Below are 13,017 nucleotides of genomic sequence, written 5' to 3'. Positions count from 1 at the left end.
TTCCTTCCTCTCTCTTTCTTTCTTTCCTTCCTTCTTTTCTTTCTTTCTTTCTTTCTTTCTTTCTTTCTTTCTTTCTTTCTTTCTTTCTTTCTTTCTTTCTTTCTTTCTTTCTTTCTCTCTGTCTGTCTTTCTTTTTTGCTTTTTTGGCTATAGATCTTTAAACAATGTTGAAACAGATAAAGTCTCACTCTCCTATTGAAATCTGTTTCCCTTAGAGTGTAAAGTGATGGCTTATCACTTAGAATCACTTTTCTGTGAAACTCTTTTGAATCAGATAACGCCCTAAACTGGGGAATAATGAACTGGGAAAAAGGACTAACTCGAATGTCAGACACTTCTTTTGTCTGCTGTTTTGGCTGTCTGCTGTCTCATAGAAAACCTGGTTAGGAAATTGATGTAAATAATGTAATTTTTAAAGGAAACAAAGATGAAAATTCTGAAAATGTGTTTCCTTTTTAAAAGAAGAACTAGAGCAGAGGTAAAGATAAGCCAGGAATTAAAAGTTGCATTAAAGAAGTAATAGAAAAATGCCTAAATAATTATTGGTTCCGACTGAGAAAGAATAGCTGTGTGAAAGATGTGGAAAGTAAGATTGCACATGGAAATGGACTTTAATATATACTTCGCCGTATTGATCAGCATTTACCCATGTCTCTCAATTACTGTCCTTTTTATTTATATTTTCAAAGTTGAAATATGACCTGCTTGCTTTAATATTAATAAATATATGCACTGAATGTGTTTGCCGATAATTCTGAATACTACATATATATTTTAAGTATGACTCATTGAGTATGCACAGAGAAATGTATGTGTATACACATAAAATGTCATAGGCATATGAAGTACGAATACGATGTTTACTGGTCTGTAAATGAGTCCATATGAACACTTTATTTATTTGATATGTATGGGTTCTGCATTTCAGAGATGATTTACACAATGAAGAAAGTACATGCACTTTGGGTTTCCATATGCCTGCTGCTTAATCTTGCCCCTGCTCCTCTTAATGCTGATTCTGAGGAAGATGAAGAATACACAATTATCACAGGTAAAATATTAGAAGCATTTATCTTTTTAAGCTAGTTAAAGCTCTCAATTTTAATCTAAAAAATCTACCATATTTTTCCATTGTAGAGGGAAATTAGTTTTTATTGAAGTGATATTTTTCTTTGGAAATTTATTATACCGAGTGCATATGCGTGTGTGTGTGTGTGTGTGTGTGTGTGTTAAACAGTCCAAAACCAAGTAACTTTAGCTGAAAGACTTCTCTCTTTTTTTCAGCACACAATATTAAACACTGGAGTAGCTCTGGGCTATTGCAAGGAGCAAAATGTTGTAAAAACAACTCCCTATGACATTTGATGCTAACCTTTGGCTAGGAAAAGTGTGAGGAGGAAAGGGAACTTCAGACATCTGAGTTTTCAGCTATTCTCTTTCTTCCCCATATTTCCAAAATAAAAACTTCTCAGTCAAGACTAATATAAAAATCTAGTCAACCAGGACACCAAAGGATCTAGTAATGTAAGTTAGATCTAATCCCATAAAATTCTGTGTCTAAAAATGAGAATATTACAAATAAAAAATAGAGCATGGAGAAGCCTGTATGGTGATGGTTACTGTGGATATATACCTTTATTAAAGTAACATTTTGTGGCAAATTAGTAACTGTTGACAGAAATCTCAAGCATTGGTATTAATGAGAGAATATTAAACAAAATGATAGCTTATTTTTGTATAGCGATTTAAGATGTAAAAAAGATTTCCATAAATGTATTCTTATTTGATACCTCTAATAGCTCTTTAAAATGACCGTGTTCAGTGTACTTTAATAAAGTGTGAATAAATACATCTTCTGGGCCTGAAACTGAGGAAGGTGCTAGAGAAACAGGTATAGCTGAGATGAGGTGCTCAAGAATCTCGCTGCTTCCTAGGGGAGTCTGAACGGTGGACAGTTTATTTCTGTATAATGTAGTAAACAAAGTGACAGAAGCATGGAGAGTGCTGCTGTTGATGGGAAAAGGAAGGAGATTCATTCAAGCTTGGTTTTCTGAGGGCTCTGCAAAGGGAATTCACGTTATAAAAATTTCCTAGAGGCCGGGCGCGATGGCTCACGCCTGTAACCCCGGTACTTTACGAGGCCGAGGTGGGCGGATCACGAGGTCAGGAGATAAGAGACCATCCTGGAGAACACGGTGAAACCTCGTCTCTACTGAAAATACAAAAAAATTAGCCAGGCGTGGTGGCGGGCACCTGTGGTCCCAGCTGCTGGGGAGGCTGAGGCAGGAGAATGGCGTGAACCCGGAGGAGGCGAAGCTTGCAGTGAGCTGAGATCCTGCCACTGCACTCCAGTCTGGGCGACAGAGCAAGACTCTGTCTCAAAAAAAAAATAAAAAATTAAAAAAATTAAAAAAAATAAAATTCCTAGAGATGAAATATTACTTAGTAAAAACCCTCATGTGCCTTTTTGAAAATAGGAATTTGGACATTATGAGTTTCAATTCCTCATTCAGCTTTTTCCTCAAAAGTTGGTGGGTTAAAATTCGAACATTCCGGAGGTTACAGAAACAAGGAAGGTGGAGGATAAAATAAGTCCTAACAGGGAAAAAAACAGGCAACCTCACTTGTGGGAAGTGAGAAGCAAATCGATCCAAGTGTTCCCTGTATTGTCCCAGTCCAATTCTCCTCAATTAGACTGAGAAAATGAATATTGGATAACCAGGAAGTTCCTGAAATTGTTGCGGCTGCTGCCATAGTCAGTCAATAATCCAGAATTAAGTCATCAGTAATTAAGCCAGAATTTAAAATTACTATAAGGTAGCTTCCAAACCTAGGTGGATAACAAATAATTTTGATATTTAAGCTAGACTTAAAGACCTCTTCACCAGCTAGTTGCAGTTTTATCTAGTTTTGTTTTGTTTTTGTTTAAAATAAATTTTTAAAATAACCCAATCTCACATCTAAAAAATTCTATTTTGGAGATACAATTTATCCCATGATGCTAAGGTCATAACATCATTTTATAGAAGTATATTATTTAATTGAAATAAGGTACTCATCATTAATAGAAAAATGCATCAAATTTTATTGCTTCTCTCACAAGTAAATAGTAGGTGATTTTTTATCAGTCCAATCAACAGGGAGGATAATCTATAATTAACTTCTAGATAAGACAAAAATGATAACAAAAAGTGGTGATAAGCTTTTTAAAACAATTCCATTGGGCTAGGAGAGAGAAAATTAAGAGTGAACATTTAGTGAAAAGCAAGTATCTTTTGTAGGATTTAGAATCAGACAGACCTGAGTTTGCAGGTGCAGTTTGCCACCTAGTACCTTTGTGAGACTGAATAAGTTATTTAAACTTTCTGACTCCCAGTGTCCTAAGCTGTAAATGAATAATTTAAATAACTGATTTCCTATAGTTTTTATGTAAAAAGTAAAAAAGCGTCTGGCACATTTTCTGACACGGAGAAGGTAAAGTGTACATGTTTGTTCTTGCCTGCCAGGAAAAAAAAAAAAAAAGTCAAATTCTTTAATTAGAGGCAAGCAGCATGTAGATTCTTAGATGGTAAGTTACCTGAAAGCCCTAGATTCGCAAACAAGTTCCAAGAGGATGAGTATTCTTACAGTCAAGGGCATGACATCTTTTCAGGCAGCAAATACTATAGTAAGTCCTCTATCCAACATCCCAGGACATGGGGCAGGGGGCGGCGAGGGGAAGGCAGGATTGTAACCTTTAGACTACGAGACATAAAATTCATGACATCGAATGCGAATGATTTCATGTAAACCATAATTCTATTTATATGGCTGGATCAGATTAAATTCCTTTTACATTGCCCTGTATGTGTTTTGCTTTCTCATGACTGCTGGAAGTTAATGATTACCTCTGTGAACATTTCCCTCAAGTCTCAATTTCAAGTCTCAGGAAAGTTATCGCTGACCCCTTCAGGCTAATTTAGGTATCCTACTGTTCACTCGCACAACACCCAGGACTTTCTGAATATTTGCGTAAGTCCTTAGTGTCTATGTGCTCCATGAACGAGGGGCTGCTGTCATCTAATTTACTGTCATATCTGTAGTGACAGTACAATGCCTGACACATGGCCAATACACAATTATTCACATTCAAAAGGGTTTTTTTCAAAATAAGACATGAAGATCAAGGCAGATTTCCATCCCTTTCGGGTGGAGTGGCATGGCACTGTGGGTCACACAGCACACCTGGCCATTGCTTGAATCCAGGGATACTGTGCTTAGGTGTGGGCTGCAAGATCACTGCACAAAGAATATTCTAACCAGGATTTCTATAAGAAATACATTAAAGTGTGAATCAAGACAAATAATCACCTAGTAATTAACAAAATATAATTCATAAAAGTTAATATTTAGTGTTACTCCTAGAAAATTTCTATAAAATTATCACCTACTTCTATTATTGAAACCATTTTTAGTTTCATAAAGGTGAATGTTTGAAAATAAAGGTTGTTAATTGAGTGGAAATTATATAATTAAAACTGTATGCTTGATCCAAATGCTAGTTTAGGAATCTCAGTCACATATCTGTGACAATATCGTGCAGTTATTAAGAATGTGTGAGATAGCTGTTGTAAAACCATATGAGGATCAGTTTTAAACCCATCATTTATGGTGTGAATTTCAGTCATTTACTTAATTTCTGCCATGATATTTTATAATTTATAAAATGAATATAATAATACCTAACTCAGTAGGTGGTTATGATCATTCAAGGGTACAATTACAAAAACGTCAAGAGTATTGTGATTACTCAGTGAGCAACATTAGCTATTATTGCTAGGTACTACTACGGCTAGTTTATCAGCTTTTGCCTTTGTGGTGCACTGCCACCACCTGCTGGCGAAATTACTAAATAGCAGATTGAACTTAGGGTGACTGTATTTTTAATGCAGAAAATGGAAAAAAGATTTAGCTTGATGATAAACCCTATCAAATATATTAAGAATAAAAAGTAGAGAAATCACCAAATAGTATCTGATAAAAATTATTGATTTATAAAAAATGACTTCTGAATGTACATGGCAACTCAGGTATTAGGTAAAGTTCCCTGTGTTTTGCAGATACAGATTTTTATTCAAGTTTTCTATCTGAAACACTGCCTCAATAACAAAGTTCTAAAGTAATGTTAACTTGGGACTGGATAACATCACATTATATGAGAATTTCTACAGCAATTCAAGATAATGGTATACAGCTTTAAAATTAAAAATGCCAGAATATTTGTATTCCTGCTTTGTTAATTAAAATTATGTGAATTCTGGGGTCCAATATTTGAAGAACCAATCGGTCACATTTTTACTGGTTTCAAAACAAACATGTGTAGAGTTCAGAAACTCACGATACGAAATTCGATGATACTTGTTGTGGGCCTGCTGTAAGTCAGATGCACCACTTAGGGTCTTCACACCAACTTTTCCGGTTTCTCATAACAACTCAAAAGGTCAGCTCGGCATTCTAAAATCCTTAAGTAAAGATAAAAAAATATAAACTGTATTTACAATTATTCATAAATGTACCACTCAGAAAAAAACATTCAATGATTTTAAAATTTAAACTGACAATTATAACTTCAGTGATAGAGAAAATATGTTTTAACAAGTCAGTTTGGTTGACACATTTTTCTATTTTTAGGAAGTATTTTTAACAATCCTCAATTATATTTATGTTATGAATTTCTATTTAAAAAGTACTTGTGTATCTAATATAAGAAAAATGGAGAATTTTACCATGAAGTACTCATATTTATAGGTACCAGAAACTTTCTATATGCCTGAGAGACCTTCTAAAGCAAATTGTCATATTTTAGATAAATTCATCAACATAAAACGTTAGATAAAGGATTTGAAAAAAAAAGAAATGACATTTAAACTTGTCAATGTTCACCAATATTTCTTAACCCACTTTGATAAAATTATTTATATATAGACTATAGATATTTATTGGATTTAGTGACACTGTTATTAGTTTAAAATTATTTTCAAAATCATGTCGGTAAACACAAACATTACATTTCGTCAATTGAAAATAACTCCAGAGAAATTTGAAGACACACAAATACATATGTGCATAAAACTCAACTTTAGTTAAAGGTTTGATCAACATTTTTACTTGCTAATTAGCTATTTTATGACTGTGTTTGGTGCTGAAACTATCCCTCTTTCATAATAGTTATCTGTCATATATTATTCTAACTTAACAAATTCTGGACCTGAAAAACATACTCTTCTATCAGTTCTGTCAGCTCAATTTATTTCAATTGAAAAAAAATAATCAATTAACTTACCAAATAGATCAAAGTAATGAGATGATAGTATGTAAATTTAGCTAGAATTTTTAAAAATTGAAAGCAGTGTTAGTAGTTGAGATAAAATTTACATGTTCAAAAATAATTAGTGTCACGTGAATCAAACAGCATGAAAATGCCAACTTACGTATAGAAAACTGTATTTGTAACCCTTCCAAGACTGTAAATACTACCTACAATTTTATGACTCATATAAAAAATTAACAATATCATTTCAATCATTTTGTTACAAAGAGTTTTATCATTACTAAAATAAAACTAATACTTGCTATGAATTCAAAACTGATGATTAGAATAATAATATATTATGGGTGGAATGCGAGTAATAAAATTATCTAATTTAACTTTCATTATATGCATATTTTCTCTTTCAAAAAATTCACATTTTGAAATTACAGGAAATTTAAAACAGATTTCTTTTGAGACAATCATACTCTAAAAACTTATCCTGTATTTTATGCCTTAAAAATATTTTATGTGAAAATATTAAAGTCTCATCCATTCATTTTTTTGTTGTTGTTCAAAGTAAACTATTTTAGAATGCATGAAAACACTTTTTTTCAAGATATTTATACTCGTCTGTTTAATTTAATATAATATTGCTGCCCCCTAGAGGAAAAATTGGTTTAGGTCATTTATTGGTTTCAATATTCCCCATAAGAGATTAATAATCAATTGCCAAAGACATAGAAAATACATAGATTCAATAGGCAGAAAATATTCAAGAAGTATTATATGGCATTTTTGTCATTATTCTTTTGGTTGCACCACCCACAATTTTCAGTGTCTATCTTTACTGGTAAACAAATAGAACTTATTTAATATTAGGCTCCTATTAATTTTATTGGACTTGAAAAAAGTAAAATGTTTAAAAAATCTAGTTGAGTTTCCTCTATTTGTATGCCCATTTCCAGGATAGAAAATTCTGTTATGAAAATTAGTAGCTAAGTATTTAAAGAAAAAATATATAATTTGAAGTCAAAAGAATTGCCTCATTCTATTTAAAACATAGCATTATTTACATTATTTCAGCATTATTAAAACCCAAGGATGGTATGGTAAGTTAAAAAAAAAGCACCATGAAGTATATTTTTCATAACATCAAACACATACATTTTCATAATTAGGGAATGGTTTAATATAGTGTTATATACATATGTGTGTGTGTGTGTGTGTATCTATATATATATGAATGTGAATATGCTGTTGCTTTTAAAGAGTTGTTTTATGTGTAAAAAGTGACACAAGTGTAGGTTAAGGAGAGAAATTCAAAGAACTGTCCACTAGCTGAGTTAAAAGAAAAGGTCTATTGGGGGCACATCCACTTGAATGAAGTTGCCTTACAACAACTACTCAATTCCCTCCCAGTTCGGTTGGTATGATTTAAGCAATACCTCTCTAACAAGAGTCTAGAAGTTGTGTCTCATTTGGTGAATTTATTAACTTTATCTACAATTTTGGTAACTTTCTTATCAGCATGTTTTATTGCACTTTTCCTTAAAATCAGGATATATTAAAAAGGAAATAAAGAATATTATTATAGTGTTGATGGAGATTATATATTATATCTTTTATTTTTACCTTATAGATACTGAGTTGCCACCACTGAAACTTATGCATTCATTTTGTGCATTCAAGCCAGATGATGGCCCATGTAAAGCAATCATGAAGAGATTTTTCTTCAATATTTTCACACGACAGTGTGAAGAATTTATATATGGGGGTTGTGGAGGAAATCAGAATCGATTTGAAAGTCTGGAAGAGTGCAAAAAAGTGTGTACAAGAGGTAGGTTTCTGGGAACCTTTATTACTCAAGACCCTTTAGGGCTATTGAGTCTAATTATGGATTTGATAATTTAGGGAGAAAAGTAATTTCATGCTATTTTAACATTTCCAAGGAATCTTTTATTTCCACATTTTTAGACTTTCAGGGAAGTCTAAAAACATTTAAGGAAAATGATAATTCTGAATTGTTCCATGAAATGCCCATATTTATAGGTACCAGAAACTCTCCATATGCCTCAGAGACATTTTAAAGCAAATTATCAAATTTTAGATAAGGTCAGCTTGCACATTCAACTATCATTTTTCGTTTTTTCATATCAGTGAATTACCAAATATATGAGGCCTCATTTATTGTCTTATACTCTTCTCCATAATAAAGACAGAAGAAAAAATCCTCAACTCATGTTCACAGAATTGTGACGTATTTTTGAAATAAAGTGGGTGTAATTCAGTCTCCCAGACCTGTAATCTCAGTTGGCAGAAGAAAAACTGTTAGTCACATTGACTTAGTCTTTCCTTTGTTAACACAATGGTCTCATCTCTATCTTCTCTCAAGATCATGAATCTGGAAACTGAAGCTCTATGGCTCTTATTAGAAAATGCTAAGCTGCATAAAATAGTACAACTGTATATGAAATTTAAGGTTTTTTTAAATTATTGGAACCTTGAAATACTACAGGAAATAAAAATAGAATACCATAGAAAAGAAAAATCATCCCTGATGACCCTTGTGGACTTTACTAAACCCAATGTTTTATATTAATATTACTAAGTTACAAATTTCAAAAGGATATCATATTATATTAAACTTTTATTCTACATTAATCCTACTAAAATTTAACTTTTTTTGCAAATTTTGCTAATTACCTTATTGTATGTGATTTTGTATCATCTCACTAAGATAAATTACAAATAATTACTGACAAAAATGTTGAATTTTTTTTAAATCTCAGGTTATTCTTCCAAATTGTAAGTTACTCAAGCGATAGAATAAGCTGAGTTGCTTTTATTTCCCTAGTTTCTAGCACAATATTCTACCATAGCATGTTCGGAGAGCTGGATGGACACAGTTGAGGTGATACAGAGATGATATTTCTGGTTAGTAACACTACATGTCTTGTTTTTTACAAATCAGGCAGCTCTGCATTCACACTCTGTTACTGCTTTCTAAATACCTTTTACTAAACAGCCTTGGCATCATGGTGCTCTTGGCCTGTGCGAAAACATCAATGTGGTGAGAAGAGTGAACTTCTCTCCTCTGTGACTCTGTAAGATGTTTTGTTGTATGCTCCAGAGCTAAAAGAAGAGAATAGACATGAATATATTTCCTTAACCTCACAGCACTGATTTCTGTTTCCTCTCCATAGACACCCTAGGAATGTTACTAACACAGTTTAGGCAGCTCAGTGGTCCTCAGTGGTGCCTTTGGTTTTTGTGATTGCTTGGTCTTTTTCCATTCATCACAGATTTCTATACCCCATTTTCTTCCATACATATTGGGCCAAGTATCCTTTTGTGTTGAGTTGAGAATCATTCTTAGTTGTCAGTACCTTGGCTAGAAGCCTGGTTGCCTCATTCTTTTTAATCCCCACTCTTCCATTTACCAGGCAATTTATTTTCATCAACTGGCCTCTTCTTTGAAATATATACTTGTTCTTTTTATATATGTGTATAGATCAACTCTTACAGTTTATCACTGTGCAAAAGTTACTCTTTTCTTTAAAGGTTAGTCAATGTAATCATTTTTCTCACCAGTGATAGCCTTGCTTATCATCATTTAAAATATAATTTCTGGCTAGCATGTAAGTGTAACTCTCTTACCCCATCTCCTCATTATCTATCAAAAGTCACTTGAGGCTGGGTGCAGTGGCTCACACCTGTAATCCAAGCACTCTGGGAGGCCGAGGCGGGTGGATTACCTAAGGTCAGGAGTTTTAGACCAGCCTGACCAATATGGTGAAACTCCATCTCTACTAAAAATACAAACATTGGCTGGGCATGGTTGCATGTGCCTGTAGTCCCAGCTACTCAAGAGGCTGAGACAGGAGAATTGTTTGAAACCACGAGGTGGATGCTGCAGTGAGCTGAGATTGTGCCACTGCACTCCAGCTGTGCAACAAAGAAAGACTCCATGAAAAAAAAAGTCACTTGCCATTATAGTATGAATGTCTGAGTGTTTTATGCAGCAGACTACTGATAAGGATATAGCTGGTATATAGAAAAAATATGGCTAGACTTTTAGAAACGCACCTAGGAAGAGAATTTAATCTGCAGCCATGATGGACAAATAGAACAAGACTTTCTCTCCCAACATAAAGAACTATAAAACTGGGCAAAATGTAAAAAACTACTGTTTGCAAACATTGAACAAAAGGCAGTGTAGAATTGTGACCTCTGGGAGAAGGTAAATACATATGATGAGCCCTGCAATCTCCCCTGCTTCCTGTGTGAAGGCATTCAAAACCGCCATTATAGGAAGGAAACCCAAGTACAGCATGGTGGTCTCTCTGAAGAGAGGAGATGGCTATTAGAGATTAGAAAGTGGAAGTGGTTGTGGTTTTCTAACAGTGTGTGTTATATGGTTTCGCTCTGTATCCCTACCCAAATATCATCTTGTAGCTCCCATAATTCCCATGTGTTGTGAGAGAGACTGCTGGGAAACGATTGAATCATGGGGGACAGGGTGGGGGGCAGGTGGTCTTTCCCATGCCATTCTCGTGGTAGTGAATGGGCCTCACATGATCTTATGGTTTTAACAAACAGGAGTCTCTGCGTAAGCTCTCTCTTTGTCTGCCGCTATCCATGTAAGATGTGACTTGCTCACAGTAAGTTGGTACCAGTAGAACGGGATGTTGCTGAAAAGATACCTGAAAATGTGGAAGTGACTTTGGAACTGGGTAACAGGCAGAGGTTGGAACAGTTTGCAGGGCTCGGAAGAAGACAGGAACATGTGGGAAAGATCCGAACTTCCAAGAGACTTATTGAAAGGCTTTGACAAAAATGCTGAGAGTGATATAAATGATAAGGTTCAGCCTGAGGTGGTCTCAGATAGAGATGAGGAACTTGTTGGGAACTGGAGCAAAGCTGACTCTCACGTTTTAGCAAAGAGACTGACAGCATTTTGCCCCTGCCCGAGAGATTTGTGGAACGTTGAACTTGAAGAAATGATGTAGAGTATTTGACAGAAGAAATTTCTAAGCACCAAAACATTCAAGAGGGGACTTGGGTGCTGTTAAAGGCATTCAGTTACAAAAGGGAAACAGAAAATAAAAGTGTGGGAAATTTGCAGCTTGACAATGCAAGTGAAAAGGAAATGACATTCTCGAAATGTCCCTGTCTGACAGCTTTGAAGAGAGTAGTGGTTCTCCCAGCACAGAGTTTGAGATGTGAGAACGGACAGACTGCCTCCTCAAGTGGGTCCCTGACCGATGAGTAGCCTAACTGGGAGGCACCCCCCAGTAGGGGCAGACTCACACCTCACACGGCCAGGTACCTCTCTGAGATGAAGCTTCCAGAGGAATGATCAGGGGGCAAATTTACTCTTCAGCAATATTCGCTGTTCTGCAGCCTCTGCTGCTGATACCCAGCCAAACAGGGTCTGGAGTGGACCTCCAGCAAACTCCAACAGACCTGCAGCTGAGGGTCCTGACTGTTAGAAGGAAAAATAAAAAACAGAAAGGACATCCACACCAAAACCCCATCTCTAGGTCACCAACATCAAAGACCAAAGGTAGATAAAACCACAAACATGGGGAAAAAAGCAGAGCAGAAAAGCTGAAAATTCTAAAAACAGGAGCGCCTCTCCCCCTCCAAAGGAATGCAGTTCCTTGCAAGCAATGGAAAAAAGCTGGATGGAGAATGACTTTGATGAGTTGAGAGAAGAAGGCTTGAGATGATCAAACATCTCCGAGCTAAAGAAGGAAGTTCGAACCCATTGCAAAGAAGCTAAAAACCTTGAAAAAAGATTACACGAATGGCTCGCTAGAATAACCATTGTAGAGAAGTCCTTAAATGACCTGATGGAGCTGAAAACCATGGCACGAGAACTACGTGACAAATGCACAAGCTTCAGTAACCGATTCGATCATCTGGAAGAAAGGGTATCAGTGATTGAAGATCAAATGAATGAAATGAAGCGAGAAGAGAAGTTTGGAGAAAAAAGAGTAAAAAGAAACAAAGAAAGCCTCCAAGAGATATGGGACTATGTGAAAAGACCAACTCTGTGTCTGATTGGTGTACCTGAAAGTGACAGGGAGAATGGAACCAAGTTGGAAAACACTCTGCAGGATATTATCCAGGAGAACTTCCCCAATCTAGCAGGGAGGCCAACATTCCAATTCAGGAAATACAGAGAACACCACAAAGATACTCCGCAAGAAGAGCAACTCCAACCCACATAACTGTCAGATTCACCAAAGTTGAAATGAAGGAAAAAATGTTAAGGGCAGCCAGAGAGAAAGGTTGGGTTACCCACAAAGGGAAGCCCAACAGACTAACAGCGAATCTCTCAGCAGAAACTCTACAAGCCAGAAAAGAGTGGGGGCAATATTCAACATTCTTAAAGAAAAGAATTTACAACCCAGAGTTTCATATCCAGCAAAACTAAGATTCATAAGTGAAAGAGAAATAAAATCCTTTGCAGACAAGCAAATGCTGGGAGATTTTGTCACCACCAGGCCTGCCCTACAAGAGCTCCTGAAGGAAGCACTAAACTGGAAAGGAACAATTGGTACCAGCCACTGCAAAAACATGCTAAATTGTAAAGACCATTGATGCTAGGAAGAAACTGCATGAACTAATGAGCAAAATAACCAGCTAACATCATAATGACAGGATCAAATTCACACATAACAATATTAACCTTAAATGTAAATGGGCTAAATGTTCCA

The 13,017-nt window shown here is 35.3% G+C and overlaps 1 protein-coding gene across 3 annotated transcripts in view; it reads left to right on the top strand.

Moving 5' to 3' along the window:
- Window positions 1–13,017, top strand: part of TFPI (tissue factor pathway inhibitor (lipoprotein-associated coagulation inhibitor)) — a 98,470-nt gene that overhangs the window by 53,879 nt on the left and 31,574 nt on the right. For all 3 annotated transcript variants that reach the window (XM_012000078.1, XM_012000079.1, XM_012000080.1), the window contains exons 2-3: window positions 929–1,051; window positions 7,932–8,129. In XM_012000078.1, coding sequence (XP_011855468.1) covers window positions 931–1,051; window positions 7,932–8,129 — 319 coding nt within the window. In that variant the 5' untranslated portion in view covers window positions 929–930. The remainder of the gene's footprint in view (window positions 1–928; window positions 1,052–7,931; window positions 8,130–13,017) is intronic.

Source organism: Mandrillus leucophaeus, unplaced genomic scaffold (genome assembly GCF_000951045.1).
Source record: "Mandrillus leucophaeus isolate KB7577 unplaced genomic scaffold, Mleu.le_1.0 Scaffold615, whole genome shotgun sequence".
In the NCBI taxonomy this organism is placed as follows: Eukaryota; Metazoa; Chordata; class Mammalia; order Primates; family Cercopithecidae; genus Mandrillus; species Mandrillus leucophaeus.
Note: the sequence above shows the minus strand (reverse complement) of the source record. Positions and strands in the feature narration are given on the sequence as shown.